At 37.5% G+C, this 19297-nt stretch overlaps 1 protein-coding gene across 11 annotated transcripts in view; it reads right to left on the bottom strand.

The window, feature by feature from the left end:
* The window catches only part of LOC105837894 (synaptotagmin-2), a 68340-nt gene that overhangs the window by 29539 nt on the left and 19504 nt on the right, over window positions 1-19297 (bottom strand). For all 11 annotated transcript variants that reach the window (XM_036291751.1, XM_012683067.3, XM_036291752.1 and 8 more), the window contains 2 exons: window positions 7257-7345; window positions 7038-7169 (listed from right to left, as the gene is read on the bottom strand). In XM_036291751.1, coding sequence (XP_036147644.1) covers window positions 7038-7169; window positions 7257-7345 — 221 coding nt within the window. The remainder of the gene's footprint in view (window positions 1-7037; window positions 7170-7256; window positions 7346-19297) is intronic.

Genomic DNA, 19297 nt, shown 5'->3' with positions numbered 1-19297 from the left:
GAGTTTGATAAGAAGATAAAGATGCGGGACAGTGTCGAACGCCTTACTGAAATCGAATAATACCATAATAGTAATAAGTCCACCATCTATTCCTGCCCTGACATCATTACATATACGAAGAAGAGCAGATTGAGTGTTAAAGCCAGAACGATACGCAGACTGCCTGGGGTCAAGTATATTGTTTGAGTTTAGATAATCAACTATCTGATCAGCGACAATCCTTTCAAGAGTTTTAGATAGTTCAGGCAAATTAGCAATCGGTCGCGTGTCAGACGGAGACAGAGGTTTACGAATTTTTGATAGAGGGCGTATTAGAGCATTCTTCCACTCAGAAGGAAATGAGGAGAGCTTTAGTGAATTATTAAAGAGATCGGTAAGCCAGGAAGATATACAAGGCCAAGCAATACGTAAAATAAAAAGGGGGATACCATCAGCGCCGGAAGCATACGAGTGAAGGGGGTGAGCAGTTATAAGTTTATAGATAGAATTAGGTGTAACCAGAGAGAATACAAACTCAGACTGACAAGGAGGACAGGTGATGCAGGAGATAGCTGATATAAAATCGGAAAAACACAAAGGTACGGCCGAGGAGACAGAGGTGTAATAAGAATTTAATTGAGACAAGGAAAAAAAGTGAAGAGGAGAGACCAAGGTGGATTTAACGAGACCAAGGCGAGCTAGCTCTCGCCATAATTTGGCAGGTTCAGTAATGTTATTTAAAGAACCAAGAAAAAACTCACTCTTAGCACGCTTGATATCAAGATTAAGCTGGTTCCTGAAGAGTCTGTACCTAAGAAAGCCAAGCAAGCTATTGGAACGTTTAGCCTGCTTAAATAACGTGTTGCGAACGCAAAGACGAGACTTAAGTTCTTCAGTAAGCCATCGTAAAGGTGGCCCCCTGGAGACAAAAGAACGGGTAGGCGCGAACACATCTAGTGCAGCACGTAAAGTACAGGAAAGTAAGGTACTAGATTCTTGCACATAAGCTTCCCTAGACAAATTAGTACGAGTACAATTGGCATTATTAACACTAATAGAAAGGAATTCACAAAACTCAGTGACATTGATGTTTCTAAAACATCGTCGAGTATAGGAACGTTCAGTATTAATAGGAGAAAAGAGTGACAGCGAAAGAGAGAGAAGATCATGACCAGCAATGAAAGGGCTGGATGATTTAGCAAAAGATAAAACCTTATCACTATCATCTACTATCAGGACATCGAGACATGAGTTAGAAGTAGCAGTGTGATGAATGGCATCTGATGGAATGATATACAGTGAGAGACTAAACATAAGTTGACGCAAATAAGTCGCTTCGTACTGGTTAGATAACAGATTACAGTTAAGGTCACCGCCAATAATTATGTTTTTATAAAGATGAGAGACGCTAGTTAACGACCTAACAAAATCTTGAAGAAGGTTGCCCTTCGGTCTTCTGTAAATAGACGCGAACAGTATCGGTTCATTAAGCGGTAAGCGAATATCAATTATTAAGTATTCAGGGTCATTTAATTGGCCACCCGACGACGCAGCAACGATGGTAGCTCGTAATGATTTGTGGAGGTAACAAGCAACACCTCTACCAATGTTTCCGACACGATCATTTCTAATTAAAAAATAGCCATCCAACGCAACAAGGTCATCAGAGACACCGGCATGGAGCCAAGTCTCAGAGACTGAGATAACATGATATGGGATGGTATTAAAGTGCAGTCTGATGAAGTCGATGTGTCCACGCAAGGAATTGGCATTAAATTGAGCTACACGGAAAGACGAGTTGAGAGTTGAATAACCACGCGCAACGGGAGACGAGGACGAAGCAAGATTAGCAGGTCAAATGAGCCCACCAAGGTCACTCTCTGAGTTAATATAGATGATGGGTTTGCCATCAGAATGCCTGACGTGAATACGACCATTCTTTACCCAGACATATGTATATGAATTAGCTTTGGCAACTTGCTTAGTCTTTTGAAGGAGCTCATAAGTGTCCCTTGGTAGAAGCTCATTGACATGCACACTCCTGCTAGAATCATTACAGCAAATTTCCCTCTGAGTAAGCGTACCTCGTTCTCGCTTTTTAGCTATAACTAAGTCACGGACGGCACTTGAGGCTACAGTGATAATAAGAGATTTAGTGGATGAGATTGGCCCAGGTGGATCTCGGACAGCCCCGGATTGATTCCTGCGAGTAACAGATCTAACCTTGAGAATATGACAGGACAGATCAGGAATTCCCAAGGCCGTAAATATGTTACGAGCGCACTCAGAAGGAGAAATAGACATCGCAGCAGGAACCCCGGAAAGGATAAGAGCATCTTCAGTAGGACTGCACGAGGCAGGAAGAGAAAGCTTACAATCGCCCTTAAAATCGCGGACTGCACTTTCGAGGGCAGCACATTGCTGTTCCAACGCATCTATGCGCTGACCATTTCGCTCAACACTGCACGCTAAACTATTTAGATGATTTAATTTGTCATTGAGTACACTATTGGTGCGCCGCTGTTCTTCAGCAAAAGCTGAAAATCTCGCTTCAGATTGTTTTAATTGGTCAATTAATTGACGCAAAAGTCTGTTAGTCGCAGTATCGGCATTAATGTCTTCTCGCGATTGCGACTGCAACAGAGCACCAGCACACCCAGGAGTTACTGAGCTGGCAGTGTCGGAATCAATAGGCCGTGCAAAAATATCCTCAGAAGGAGTAGAAGGTAAACACAATGAAGAAGTTAATGATTTGCAACATGCATCGGCATATTTTGCAAGAGAATAGGCCTTAACGCAACCCGGGTGAAACACTCTCTTGCAATCGCACTCGCCAGACGCAGTCGCAACTGACTTCTTACATTTAGCACATACGGGCGCCATGATACTACAGTAGCGAACGCAGCAATAACACCAAATTAATAACACTAACGTTTTAGTAGTAAAATAAAGCACAGATAATAGTCAATGCAGCAACAACTGATGTCACGCCGTGTCGGTGATAAATATGAAATTTTAAGGCACACTGCAAGACGCAGCAGACTCAATTAGCACTCCACGAATTAACAGTAAATTTAAACTGAACACCCAGTAGGCACAGAGATCACGCGGAGCACACGCCGCAGAGGTAAGGCAGCGGCCAGGCAGCACGTTGAGGCATAAAGAAAGACAGCCGGAGGAGTGGCGCGTGCGCAGAAGAGAGACAGCCAATGGAGATGACGAGACAGAAGAAGTGCTCCAAAATGTATCAGTGCGTCCAAGCCAGAAAATTCGCCGTAACTGATAGAATAGAGGCCCGTAGACACTCACCATAAGAGGAAAGTGTCAAGAAAAAGTGCACTTGACAGTATGACTGCAAAAAGAAGACCCCGAAGGGCAAGAACAAGCAGCAAAAGTACAAAATTACGGAGCGAAGAAAAGTACGTCAACACACTGTACTCACCAGAGAGAGAGAGAGAGAGAGAGAGAGAGGAGAGAGAGAGAGAGAGAGAGAGAGAGAGAGGAGAGGAGAGGAGAGGAGAGGGAGAGGGAGAGGGAGAGGGAGAGGGAGAGGGAGAGGGAGAGGGAGAGGGAGAGGGAGAGGGAGAGGGAGAGGGAGAGGGAGAGGAGAGGGAGAGGGAGAGGGAGAGGGAGAGGGAGAGGGAGAGGGAAGAGGGAGAGGAGAGGGAGAGGGAGAGGGAGAGGGAGAGGGAGAGGGAGAGAGGGAGAGGGAGAGGGAGAGGGAGAGGGAGAGGGAGAGGGAGAGGGAGAGGGAGAGGGAGAGGGAGAGGAGGGAGAGGGAGAGGGGGGGGGGAGGAATTAGAGAAGAGTTGGTGAAAAGATGTGAGGACGTATTAAAGGAATCGGTAAGTAGGGTGAGGGTCGGGAAGTGCGAAGGAAGCAAATTTGGACGGAGAAGTGATTGAGGCATGGATGAGGAACTAAGTAAGAGAGGCTGAGAAAGGGTAAAGATAGGAGGTTGAAAAATTTATTCGCTAGCTTACGCGGACGATGCGGTGTTACTGGAAGAAGAGGAAGAGGGAATGAAAAAAATGTTAGGAAAGCTAGAAAGGTATCTAGACAAGAAAGGGCTGAAAGTGAATACGGGGAGTAATGAGATGTAGGAGGGGAGGAGCGAAGAAGAGGAAGATAAACTGGAGATGAAAGGGCGAAGTGGAGGAAGTGAATAGTTTCAAATACTTTTGATATACGGTGACGGTGAACGGGAGACAGGACGCGCCCGTGGAGGAATGAATTAGAAAAGGGGCGGTGATTTTAGGCCAGGTATGATGGTTAGGAAAAAGAAGGTTTGGGAAGGATTGGGGAAGGAAAATTTGGCTGTTCGATAAATTGGTGTGGTCGGTGGTAAGAGTGAGTCCCAAATGCGCACAGTAATATAAACGGACACAGCAGGCTGAGTGAAACCGACACTAACAAACGGACACAGTGCGAAGCGGACACAGTAACAAATGGACACAGTCGCAAACCCATGTGTGCAGAGAATGCTTTGCACACACACACACACACACACACACACACACACACACACACACACACACACACACACACACGGCTTCGCCCACTTTCCCGCACCCACCCGATCGGTAGGGGTGCCCTGAAAATTCGCAACCCATGTGGTAAGTCCGTTTGTTACTGTGTCCGTTTCGCATTATGTCCGTTTGTTACTGTGTCCGTTTTGCACTGTACCTGTTTGTTACTGTGTCCGTTTCGCACTGTGTCCGTTTGTTACTGTGTCCGTTTCACTCAGATTGCTATGTCCGTTTATTACTATACGCATTTGGGACGCTCCCGGCGGTAAGCTACTGGGTGGAGAGAATCCCGCACAATTTATATGAAAAAAAATGCTCGGTCAATTTCCTTGAAGTTTTTATATATTGTAGTACTTATAGCCCTAATGAAAAATTACAATGTGTGCGACCTTTCTATGGCTAATTTCGGAAATAAAAATTTTTGATAATTGCTGTTTTAAGATTTACTGCGTGAGTTTGCACTTGTCAACTTGCTCGCATATGTGTATATACACATATATCTGCATGTATAAATGTTCGTGACACTCTGTGTGTGTGTGTGTATGTATGTGTGTGTGTGTGTGTGTGTGTGTGTGTGTGTGTGTGTGTGTGTGTGCGCGCGCGTGTAAATCCTGCTCTTGGCGTTACTCAGAATCAACGGCGTGGACGTGGCAAAAATCTGATCCCGTGTGTGTGTGTGTTACAGCAGAGATAAGCACAATCTAAACGATCTAATATTCATTAATGAATAATAACGTTGTAGTATTAATTAACATCCCCTTCACACGCACACACACAGCAGAGAGGGTTTGAAGTCAAAACATGCTACGGGAGTGACGAACCGTGGGGTCCTTATCTCTGCTGTAACGCACACGCACACACACACGCACGCACGGGATTAGATTTCTGCCACGTCCACGCCATTGATTCTGAGTAACGTCAAGAGCAGGATTTACATACACGCGCGCGAGTGCGCGCGTGCGCGCGCGCACACACACACACACACACACACAGAAAGAGAGAGTGTCACAACATTTATACATGCAGATATATGTATGTGTATATATACATATGCAAGCAAGTTGACAAGTGCAAACTCACGCAGTAAACCTTAAAATGGTAATTTTTTTTAATTTTTATCTCCGAAACTAGGCATAAAAAGTTCGCACAAATTGTAATTTTTCGTTACGGCTATAAGTACTACAATATATAAAAAATTCAAGGAAATTGACCGAGCTTTTTTTCATATAAATTGTGCGGGGTCCTTTGGGATTGGAAGAAGAGAGATGGAATCAAAATGTTACAAAAGAGGTACTTGAGATGGGTATTGGGAGTAGAAAAAAGTATGCCAGAATACATGGTTTGCGAAGAGCTGCAAAGGGATAAGTTGGAAGGGAGAGCGGGAATGAGAGCATGGGGATACGAAAAGAAGTTAGAAGAGGGAGGGGGTGAAGAATTAGCAACAGGATGTCGGAAGAGATAAAAAAAAGAGCAAGGGAAAGTAGAGCAAAGACAGGCTGGGAGGAAGAGAGGCGGAAATATTACAAGAAAAGAGGTTGGGGAGTAGCGGAAGTAGAGAGAATGAAAGAGGAGGGGAGGTTAAGAGGAGAGAAATGACAAAGAGAGAGAAGAATAGACAGAGGAGGGAGAGATTGGAGAGGATTAGTAGTTAGCGTTTTTATAGGTGGTACGGAAGAATCAAAACTGAGGTTATTCCGGATTACTTAAAGAGAAGCTGGAAGGAGAGAAGGTGGCAAAGAGTGGCAAAGTTTAGGTTAGGTAGCGGAATAAAGGGGGGAAGGTATTGGGAGGATGAGGACGGGAGGCGCTGTAGCATTTGTGGATGAGGAGAGGAGACATGGGAGCATATTTGAAAGGAATGCGTAGATTGGGGGGAGAAAAAAAGATGACAGGAGGTAAACGAAGTATTACGAGAGAAGAGAGAGGGAGAGAGGTGGTTGGAAAGACTGGACAACATGTGGTAGGAGAGGGAGAGTGAGGAGGGGGAAGAGGGAAGGCCGGAGGAGAGGAGTGCAAGAAGTGAATGTGGACAAGAAGATTGGTGAACGAGGAATGAATGGAGGAGCGGTGGAAGCGGAGGTCCACGAATAAATGTATGAATGAACGGATGAAAGGAAGTATGGTTCTCTTTCTTATAATATAATGTAAGCATATGCACGGAAGAAATGATATCTATTTTGTAAGCGGAGCGAGAGTCTGCCTGTACCCCGCAAGGGAAAGGCAAATAAAGCATTATTATTATTATTGTAAATAAGTTCTTCTCGGTGAAAATTTTTTATATGAGAGCATATATAAATCTATGGAATTATATCTAAATTATATAAAATTATATAAAATTATGTAAAATTACATAAAATATACAATATAAAATTTTGCATTAACATTTTTGATACATAATTCTATAGATTTTTATATACATTAGAAAAATATTATTGCTGTAATATTGCTGTTATATATTACATACTATAGATTATTATTATAATTAATTTTCTTATGATTTGTTCTTGCATAAGTTTACCAATAACGCACTTCAATACCAATAACAAGCTTTCCAGGAATAATGTCGTCGCAAGGCGGTAAATATTGCAAACTCATTGTCAATTCAGTCGGAAATTCTTTCACGTTTTTATCATTCTTTTGCTTGTCTAGATGAATTAAATTCTGCAATTTTCAGAAAAATAAATTAATTTACAAATGTAACACAATAATATGACAGAATTGTACTTTAATTTAATTGTGCGTAATTACCAATGTAGAAGAGTATTCTACACTCTTCCATTGAGCGCTAGTAGAATTAAATGAATCCTCATGAAATTCTGCATTCTCACTGATAGTACCTGCAACACAATTTTTATTATTATTTCGCTATAAAATCAATTTTTGAATTAATTATAAATATCAATTAAGATTTTATAACCTTAGGATAATTCTTGGTGATTTATTTACATTTACGACTACAATTTAAATTTCTTTTCTTCTTAGATACAAGAAATTTTAACAAAGGACTTCGCATTTTTTTGTAGGAAAAAATAAGTTTTATACGAATTGGCTAAAACTTTGGTAAAAGATAGCTGAAGGTATGCCGATTAAAAGTTGTAATTGCCAAGTCAATCCTACGAGCAGAGTTAGCATCCACTGTCCAGAGTAGAAAAAACTCCCCCGGTTTTTTCCAATTTTGTCCGCTCCGGAAGAAATATATGTGCTGGATAAAATAAAAAAATGGACAAAACTGGAGAAAATTAAACAAAACTCAAAAAAAAATGAACTTTATTAAATAAAAACTTTGGTTTTTGACAAAATACTAAATATATATATATATGTATATGTATCTTTTTAAAATTTGGTTGTCAATCAGCTAACAAAACAAAATTTAAACTAATCATATAAGAATTAGATAATATCTGCCTTTATATCTGCCTCTACATTGTCTACAGTAGTAGTACTACTGAGATTGATTTTATTATATTTAGTACTATTTTGGTTACTACTGTAACCAAAATAGTACTAAATATAATAAAATCAATCTCAGTTCTATCAACACTGATGTCAATTAACATTTCTCATTTTATCGATTTCTATTTTATTTCGTCCATTTCATCCATTTATTCCATTTTGTCCATTTTGTCCGTTTTCTTCCAGTGCCCCGAACAAAATAAAAAAAAGTGGGCAAAATGCCAACCCTGCCTACGAGTCATTTTTGAGGCATCGGCGCTTGAAAATGAAAGTAAACGTGTTATGTAATTTACATAATATATACGTATGTGTGTGTGTGTGTGTGTGTGTGTGTGTGTGTGTGTGTGTGTGTGTTTGCAAGCGTAACAGCAGAAATAATTACGTCTTTTGGTTGGTTGGTTGAGAAACCAGTCTTGCTATCATAATCTCTCTTTTCAAGCATATTGCATATGTGTATCTTTAGAAACAAGCCCCGTGTATTTTGCAGAATTCCCACCACTGAGATCTTAAACTTGACGCGTTAGGATTTTTATGGTGGTCCATCACTAGTAGTCCTATGCACCACTCTCCCTTTTATCTCCCAACCAACCACTCGTATTAGTAACTGGATTTATTTGATTCTTTCTTATAAATCAATCACCTCTGTGGAAAACTCCGAGGTGTACACAACGGGTCTTGCTTCTAACGACAGCCCTACGCAATATGCTTAAAAAAAGAGATAATGATAACAAGACACACACACACACACACACACACACACACACACACACACACACACACACACACACGTATGTACGTATTATGCAAAATAAATGACACGTTTACTTTTATTTTCAAGCGTCGTACAGCGGTCAAAACAGCTAAAAAGGTGGGCAAAACTCATTTTTTCAACATTTTAAGAGACACGGTAATAACTCGCGCCAAGTGAGAGCGCAGCGCGCAGCTGTGCAGCGCGAGACCGACCGTGTTTCTTTACGCGAGTACGCGACTTGCGAGCACCCGAGATTATCGGATTTCAGAAACGGCTAAACCGATTGTGTTCTAGGCTCAATCGAATGCTTGGGGTCGATTTATATTAGAAAACTGCTTTTATTTTTTCTCTACATGCCTTATGAGTTGCGATATCGCAACGCAAAGTCCGAAACGCCAAAATTTCATTTATGATACGTCGTCGTCGTCATTGTCGTCAACCTTGTAGGTATCTCTACAGGTGTCGGCATGAAAGACGAAATTCCATCTCGCGTATCTGCTACCATGTGGCGTTCGCATTGTCACTATAGCACCGTGGGCACAGTGTATAAAGCTGCGTTTGGAAACGTCACCCGAGTGCTCTCAGGTATCATTCTATCTTTGTTTCACATAGAACAAACAACAAAGATAGAATAATACCCGAGAGCATTCGGGTGACGTTTCCAAACGCAGCCTAAATCACGTGGGTCGCCAGTGGCTTGCTCGCGCCATGCGTCAGCTTGCGTGTGTTGTGCAATGTAAGATTATGTTGAGGTTATATTATAAATGACAGTTTTGAGAAGCATTGTGAAGTAGTGCATTGTTATACCGTTTGATGTGTGTATCTTCCAACAATAATTTTAATTTTAACTAAATTGTGATAAATTTCGAGAGACATAGTGGTTCGCTGTAAGTGACTGCAGCGTGAGATTATAAATTCGCTATAAGTGACGCGCAGAGTGAGGTTACAAGACAGTTTCGTGGATTATTCCTTTTGATAATCGTGTCAATAGGCCCCGTTCTTTGTCGCTGCACTGCTGTACTTGTGCAATAAGCTAGAATAAGATAGATATATTTTATCCCATTCTAACTTATTGCACCAGTATAGCAGTGCAGCGACAAAGAACAAGCCTAATGGTAAAACCTCGAGAGAGAAGGGGGGAGGGGGGGAGAGAGAGAGAGAGAGAGAGAGAGAGAGAGAGAGAGAGAGAGAGAACGAAGAAAGCGGACAGCAGAAAGAGTCGGGACGGGAAAGAGTGGAAAATGCAATCATATATGAGGTACTCAAGTTTTTACACAATTTTATATGCTTTGCGTAATATAAATTGTGTAATATGTACGATAGCTCCGAAACTAATTGTTTTGAATTATGTTTATTAATAATTAATAATTAATAAGTGTAGTAATGTAGCAAAGAAAAAGAAGAATCTTACATAATCATGAGATCAAAAAACACAGTAGTGACTCGTGCCAAGTTATGACCATTCATACAAATTTTTTATTGATTGTTCTCAGATTGTCATTATATAGATGTATTAAACAATTAACTGAGCTACGTTACTCTGTGATTCAACTTTACACTGGTGTCGATGAAAGGAAGCGGTGCACTTGCACACAGTTCAAATGGACACGGTGCATTTGGATACGGTGCTTTTGGACACGATATCTTGCGCACAATTCAAATGACCACGGTGCATTTGCACACTGTGCATTTGGACACAAAAGAAATTTTATTAAAAATGTACACCAGTTATATGCACATGTAAAATTTGATCACCGGATATTTGCACACAAAAAAATGCCCACCGTTCACTTGGACACGTAAAAGTTGCACATCATTCATTTGCACACCGCTCTTGGTCTGTGTCCATTTCACGCAGCCTGCTATGTCCGTTTATTACTGTGCGCATCTGGGACGCTCCCGTTTGCAATGTGTACATGGGTTAGCGACTTGGACGGGGTGAGCGCGGGAGCGGGGCCGAAGGCCCCCCTTGTACCTCCCTGTGTGTGTGTGTGTGTGTGTGTGTGTGTGTGTGTGTGTGTGTGTGTGTGTGTGTAAAGCATTCACTGCACCACATAGGTTTGCGACTTAAATGGTGTGCAATTGAACGGTGTGCAACTGAGCGGTGTGCTAATAAACGGTGTCCAAAAGCACCGTGTCCAAATGAACGGTGTGTAAATGACCGGTATGCATCTTTCCGTGTGCAAATAATCAGTGCGCATCTTTTCGTGTGGAAATGATCAGTGTGCATCTTTCCGTGTGCAAATGATCAGTGCACATCTTTCAGTGTGCAAATGATCGGTGCGCATTTCTTGGTGTGCAAATGAGTGGTGGGTAAGTGAGCGGTGTGCAAATGAATAGTGTGCAACTTTTACGTGCCCAAGTGAACGGTGGGTATTTTTTCGTGTGCAAATATCCAGTGATCCAATTTTACGTGTGCATATAACTGGTGTACATTTTTAATAAAATTTTTTTTGTGTCCAAATGCACCGTGTGCAAATGCACCGTGGTCATTTGAACCGTGCATAAGATATCGTGTCCAAAAGCACCGTGTCCAAATGCACCGTGTCCATTTGAACCGTGTCCAAGTGAGTGCCACCCTCGATAAGATGCTGTGTGATATAGAATTGTGTATTAGTTAAATGTTGTAACTGTCAAGTTATTTTATTATATAAATTTTTTATAGATGTATTAAACATTTAATTGAGCTACGTTACTCTCTGATTTAACTTTACACTGGTATCGATGATATATGAGATGCTGTGTGATATAGAATTGTGTATCAGTTAAATGTTGCTGCAATTTTCAATCAATATTAACAACTATTAATTAGCTTTAATAAAATTTTAAATAAATATCTTTAATAATACTACTTTTTATTCTTTGCTTTACTAGTAACGTATATAATTGATATCTTGGTGATAAAAAATGGTCCTTATCTGTACAACATTATTAGTATTTAACCGATGTACAACTCTATACATCACACCTCATTCATTTAATCATCAACACGAATGTCAAATTAAAAACAAAATTACCTCTTTTAAAAAGGTAAAAAATCACGCCTAGTGTGTGGTTTTCTTTTAAGGAAAAAAATCACAAAATTCAAGAATACTTTTGATAAGTTTAACCTAAGTGATATTTTTTTATAAAGTAAAAAATCACAAATCCAAGATAAAACTTTTGATCAAATGCAATCTAAGTAATATACATTCCTGAAATGGTATAACTTGGATTATTAAAGTGACAATTAAAAATAAAACGTAAATTTAAAAATAAAAAATTATTGTATTCACACACAAATTAAGGTTAAGAGGGAGAAAACAGAGAAACTTTCGACCCAACGTATGATTGGTTAAAAAGGAAAAACTATTTCTCCAATAAGAAAACTTAGAATTCACCCACCACATAATCCTGAAAAAGAATCCTACCAATTAGAATATTTGAACCACCTACATCTGGATCCTCCCTCTGTAAAATTCTGTATATATAATACCAAATCTTGAAGAGAACAAGTCAGTTAACAGTTTAGTTTTTCACCCCAGTTAGTAATCGATAATGAGAAAAGTCAGTTAAAAGTTAGTAACGAGTAGCGAGTTAGTTAATAGTCAGTTTTCAGTAATCAGTAATCAATAATGAGTAAAAGCAGTTTTTCACCCGAGTAGTCAGTAATCGGTAACGAGAAAAGGTAGTTAGTGAAAAAAATAATCATGTAGAGTCAGTGCGCGAACAAACGTTAGTGCCGTTCCATCCGGTCAAGAAATCTATTCGATTCCGACAGATTTGTTCGAGAACCAGTAATGAGTAAGTCCCACAATCACAATTTCTTTCTTTTGTTTTTACGTTATTCATCTGCTTCCTTCCGTTTTAATTCTTTAAGACACGCTCCTTATATTTATAAATAATTCCCTCACACTCACACGAACTTGAGGATCCCGTGTGCGAATCTCAAGTTCCCGACACCATCTCACAACCTCGTGTGATCCTCAAGGTATCCCGTCACCATCTCACAACCTTAAGGAAACCTCGTGTGATCCTTGAGACGTCCTCATTTTTATTTCTCGATCAGTTCCCCAAAACCCGAAGATGTTCCACCGCTACTCTCTCCCGCGCTATTCTTTATCCTCTTACCATTTCAAGCATCTCTGTTTTCCTCATGAAACCATTTAGTAAACCCCTCGACTATTTCTTTGCTCCGCGTTTACCGTTATAACTATAAATTAAAAAACAAAAATTTTTGTTCCCCTTTCTCCGCCCACCACATACTTATTTAATATTTCTACAACTATATTCATACTCACTGTGCGTTTTAAATTCGATTATACCGTTATTACAAAATTGTTAAATCACGATTTCAGCGTATATTTGTATTTTCTTTTTATTTTCATTTTTATTTGTTATTAGAATAAATACTTTTGTTAATTTTATGTAAAACTTCATCATTTATTTTAATTAATAACGATCTCCCCTCATCCCGAACAAAGACTGCACCTGGTCCAATGCCGAGTTAAAGCGATTCAATTCGTTGACTCGAAACTTGGACCGACGGACGTACGACTTGAAACGAGTTATAGCGGGCCTATCGGCACGTTGACCTATATTTTTGAGACATAAAAAGTGCGTTCGACCCGAGGCACCTGCCCTCTCTTAATCTGTGTGCCTACGGGAATTCTACACGTTTTGTTACGTTCTTCCCTGCCTTACCTGTTCTCCCTGAAATATCCTTCCTACCAAATAAAGAGTTAAATCCTATAAGGCTGGACGTAACAATTATTACCTGATATTTTTCCTTTTTATTTCTACCTTCTCATCTCTCTGCCTTTCTCTCTCCTTTCCTCCCCCCTCTCTCTCTTCTAACTTTCAATCTATCTATCTACCTATCTCCTTCCTATCCTTCTTCTTTCTTTCTGAAATATTTTAAAATTTTAAAAATATTAAAAAATTCTCATATAAGAGTACATATACAAACATTATTGTACATTGTTATTTTTTTATTTAATTATTACCTAATATTTTTCCTAATTCCTTCTTTCTTATACTTTTTCTTTCCCTTTCTCTTTCTTTTCTTGTTCCTTCTTTCTACAAAAGTCGTTGTTTTTCCTTATTATATTATATTTTAATATTGTTCCCTATTTCTCACTTCCTCTCTATCTATCTACGAAAGGCAATTTTAAAGTACCGTTTCAAAATATTTCCACGGCGGCATTGCGTGTGCGATTCTGTGGATGTGCACTAATTGCCTCCATTGGCAAACCAGTAGCAGCTGGAAGGTCAGTCACATTGTGTTTACTTAATGTTGAGAATGTGTGACAGTGTTCAAAATGATTGAACGACCCGCCGACTGTGAGGTAATGTCCGTGATTCGTTTCTTGAATGCAAGAAACGTCACAGCTGCAGACATTCATCGCCAATTGTGTGAGGTGTATGGGGCAAATGTGATGAGTATGGGAATGTTGAGAAAATGGATCAAGAAGTTCAATGAAAGTCGTGCTAATATGCATAATGAGCCGCGGCCGACCGTGATCACAAATGATTTGGTGCGTGCGTGCGTGAGTGTCTTAAGAAGATGCTAAACTGCCCATCAAACTTGATTGAGGTCGATAATGCAGAGTCATTATTTATCCTTGTTCATGAAAAAATTTGCTTTAAAATACAAGTTATATAGCTTATACTTACAAATAAATGGTGGCTCGCAGTTTGGAATAGAAGGAATAAGACTATATTTGTCAAATTACGTTTACAAGCCGTAAAAAAACATATTTATGTGATCAAAAATTTTATTCATTTAAGCGCTTCTATTTTTAAAATATCTTTTTTGTACGGCTTGTAATCGTAATTTGACGATTATAATCTTATTCCTCAATCTATTCCGAACTCGGGAACACCATTTATTTGTACGTATAAGCTACATAACTTGTATTTTGAAGCAAATATTTTTATGAACAAATAAACTTTAAAAAATTTTTTGCATTTTTGGTCTTTATCTAATCGTCCTCGGGTTCATTTGTGTACGTACTTTAAAAGTGTAAAAGGATTATCAATTCTGTAAATTCAATTCGAAATTAAGTGATAAATACAGAATGTCGATAAAACACACGGCTTTAGCATCCTCTTAAATAATAAGATAATAAAAATAATAAACATTTTTCAAACGAGCGAGCAAGAGAGAGAGAGAGAGAGAGAGAGAGAGAGAGAGAGAGAGAGAGAGAGAGAGAGAGAGAGAGAGAGAGAGAGTAAAATAAAAAATGCACACATTTTCAAAATGGTCACATAATGTTAAAAGTTTCCTTTAGAATTTATATATATATATATATATATATGTATATATATATATATAAATTTCATATAAAAGCAAGACCTATATATCGATCATATACGGCTGTTCAGTGCCATTTTCTACCCCGTCACGTAATAAACGCAACGTGATTGCATTGTTGTATATACGTGTGAATATCACACTGTGCGGATGACATGAGTCCGTAAAAATAATGTTTTCATTCGTACTGTGATAAATACAATCATACATAAGGAAGTACAATCATACAGTGAAATCTTTTTTCGATCACTCATATATACCTTCTCATACATGTCTGCATAGTGCCACCTTCCACGCACACACACGTGTCGCCATCACATCGTGAGGGCAATATGATTGTGGTATTGCACGCACGTGTGATAATCACATCGTGAGGGTGACGTGAGCCCTCACAATTTGTTATCTGGGTATAGGACATGTACCCGAAATATTTTCTAAAACGTCAAAATAACGGCGGTTTTTACTACTTGGGGTAGTCATAAAAATGACGTTAAAATGTCGTCTTTATTAGATGTAATCTAAAAACCTATGTTTTGTCATAAAAATAACAATAAAATACCGTCAAATGTACGACACTAGCTTTTTGAAAATGACGTCAATAATATGAAAATGATGACGTATTTTTGACGTCAATATATGTCGTCGTTAAGATGAGACAAATGTACGTCAGTTTTACGACATTTGGACGTCATCTTATGACGTCTGCTTCGTCATAAAATGACCAAAAATGATGTCAATTAGACGACACTTTGCTACCTGGGTCTATCTAGATAATAATGGAATGTATTATCTACATCTTCATCTTCGATTAAAAAATGAGTTATCTGCTTTAAGTTACCTAAGATGACCGAATCTAACAGAATTCAACCTTTTGCCTAGATTTTAAGATAACACTAAGTGTCACCAACACATTTTGTGTACATAGAAAAACGTAACCAGAATTGTGCACGTATGAGTTACTTGCTCGCCTAAATGTGCAAATTGGACGAAATTTTTTTTGTGAAATAGATAAAACAAGTGGAGCTCGTAATTTAGTTTAACCAGTTATCAGTATAACGTTGAAGCCCTTACCTATTTGGAATGTAAATCTAAAGAATTATATATTTTTAATAATTATCCAAATGTTAAAAACATTTTTTATAAATATAATACATCGCTGTCTTTATTAGCGCCAGTTGAGCATCTTTTTAGTTGTGAGCAACAAATATATATATCTCATAGAAATCGTTTGTCAGATTGTTTGAAAAGCTCTTATTTTTGAAAAATAAAGAATTATAATAAAAATTATTTTTTATTTTTTCCTTATTTTTTAAGCGTTATTTTAAAATTATCTAGATATGCTTCATAATTTCATCTATTATCTAGATAAATTAAAAATATCTTATCTTTATCTTATTTGAGATAACCCAGGTAGCAAGGTGACGTCTAATTGACGGCATTTTTTGGTCATTTTATGACGAACCAGACGTCATAATGTCAAGATAAAATGACGTCTAAATGTCGTAAAACTGACGTACATTTGTCTCATCTTAACGACGTCATATATTGACGTCAAAAATACGTCATTATTTTCATATTATTGACGTCATTTTCAAGAAGCTAGTATCGTACATTTGACGGTATTTTATTGTTATTTTTATGAAAAAACATAGGTTTTTAGGTTACATTTAATAAAGACGACATTTTAACGTCATTTTTATGACTATTCCAGGTAGTAAAAGCCGTTATTTTGACGTTTTAGAAAATATTTCGAGTACATGTCCTATATATGCAGTACTTGCATTATGAAAATATTGAAATAACATAATTATAATGTAAAAAAAAATCTACGTTGTTTCTCAACAAGCATCACGACCAACCACACCATAGTCACGTTTGGAATTGCCTAACTTCCGCGGTCACCCATCCAACTCTGAACCGCCGTCGACGTTGCTTGACTTCGAAGATCGTACGCTACTTAGCCCTTTGTGATGATCCATGAACACTTGATGATCATGAATACATATTTGTTATCAGTTCAATAGATGCGAGAAACATGAAACTTGTAGTTAACTAATATTTTTATAAATAAATATAAATTTACAGTTTTTTTTCCTGATTTTTACATATGCAAAATAACATGTGGAATAACTTATAGAAATATGTTTTTGCTCTGTTCTTTTGATAAAGCTAAATTATACCTCAGACAAAACGCAATATTTATAAAATATTTATAAAATATTTATAATATTTATTTAAATATTTCATAAATATTTATCTAAATATTTTATAAATATTTTTGTGGTCTTAGATTTGACAAATCATAAAGATTTATCATAAATATTATAAAAATATTTATGAAATATTTATAAATATTTACAAAATATTACTTATACAAATCTTTATCTTTTATTTATCATAAATATTATATAAAATATTTAATTTATATTTTAATATGTTGAATAAAGATTTTTTTTTTCGTATATATAAAATATGTGTAAAATATTTATATAATATTTTGAAAAAATAAATATTAATAAATATTAATTAATATTTATCATAAATATTATGTGCTGCCTGGGATGATTCTAAAATATTGATAGTATTAATTATATAAAATATTATATTAATTTTAATAATGTTGTTTATTAACCAATCTTTAAATAATAATAGTTATAGGTAGCAAGGTGTCGTCCACTAGACCTCAATAATTTGTCATTTGAGGTCAAATCGTCAATTATTACAAAGAATTATAGTTAACGTCAGTAATTAGTCACTAATAAAATCTTATTAATACGTCGTAAAATGATCAATTAACTGACGTTATTAATTAGTCAAGAATATGACGTCGGAAATACGTTGTAGGATGGATAAATGACTGACGTAATTAATAGGTCAAAAAATGACGTTACTATTACGTCTTAATTTGGTAACATGACGTCTGCGACCTTAAATGACGAATTATTGACGTCGTATTAACGTCACCTTGCTATCTGGGAAAGTTATATATATCTTAGCTTATCTTTAACTAGATGATTTTAATGTTTTCAGATAGCACAGAAAATTTATCATAAATATTCATAAATATTTTACAAATTTATAAAAAAAAATTTTTTTAAAGATTATATAATTACACAGGCACACAAAAAAAAAGTGGTTGGTCCGGCGGACTAGACTAGTCAATCCTTATGTATTTCGACCCGCTGAATCCGAATCTGAAGTCAGAATTGCAAAGTTAGCTCGCATTTTCTAACCTCAAAAAAAAATTTTTTTTTAATGTTGGTCCGGCGGACCAGACTAGTCTATTCTTATGTATTTTGACCCGCTGAATCCGAATCCAATGTCAGAATTGCAAAGTTAGCTTGAATTTCCTAACCTCAAAAAAAAATTTTTTTTTTAATGTTGGTCCGGCGAACCAGACTAGTCTATCCTTATGTATTTTGACCCGCTGAATCCAAATCCAAGGTCAGAATTGCTGAAATGACTCATTTTTTCCTAACCTCAAAAAAAAATTTTTTTTTAACGTTAGTCCGGCGGACCAGACTAATCTATTTTTATGTATTTTGACCCGCTGAATCCAAATTCAAGGTCAGAATTGCCAAATTGGCTCATTTTTTCCTAACCTCAAAAAAAAATTTTTTTTTAACGTTGGTCCGACAGACCAGACTAATCTATTTTTATGTATTTTGACCCGCTGAATCCAAATTCAAGGTCAGAATTGCTAAATTGGCTCATTTTTTCCTAACCTCAAAAAAACATCTTATAAAAGCAGTTTAGGTCACAAATGTATAATCCGGAGCGTGCAGGCTTGCGTAACCACATTATCCGGGGAAAATTCCATACGTATAACAAGTTTGAGCTTCTGTGAATAAATAGCGTAGAAAATTCACTCCCTTTTTCTATTATATCTAACTCTTTTATTCTGGAAGGTTCTGTGCAATGGCTTTTTCTTACGTTTTTTCCCTTTCACAGAGACATCACGTTTGAGCGTCCAGCAGAAATCAGCCATCATATTCACATCCCATTTGCCTTGATATCGAAACTCCATCTCCTTGATGTCCTGATGAAATCTTTCTCCCTGTTCTTCACTATAATCACCTAGATTTTCTGGGAAGTAGTCGATATGAGAATTTAAGAAATGCAACTTAAGATTCATTAGGCAACCTAGTTTTTTATAGTTCTCCATCATTTCCGCCACCTTTTGTCTGTAATCTTGACTTTTGTGGTTTCCTAAAAAATTTTCTGTGACACCTTTGAAACTCAGCCATGCTGCTCTCTCATCTTTATTCATTTTGGTAACAAAATTGTCGT

Source organism: Monomorium pharaonis, chromosome 9 (genome assembly GCF_013373865.1).
Source record: "Monomorium pharaonis isolate MP-MQ-018 chromosome 9, ASM1337386v2, whole genome shotgun sequence".
Classification (NCBI taxonomy): domain Eukaryota; kingdom Metazoa; phylum Arthropoda; class Insecta; order Hymenoptera; family Formicidae; genus Monomorium; species Monomorium pharaonis.
The sequence above is the reverse complement of the archived record's forward strand: the minus strand, read 5'-3'. Positions and strand labels throughout refer to the sequence as shown.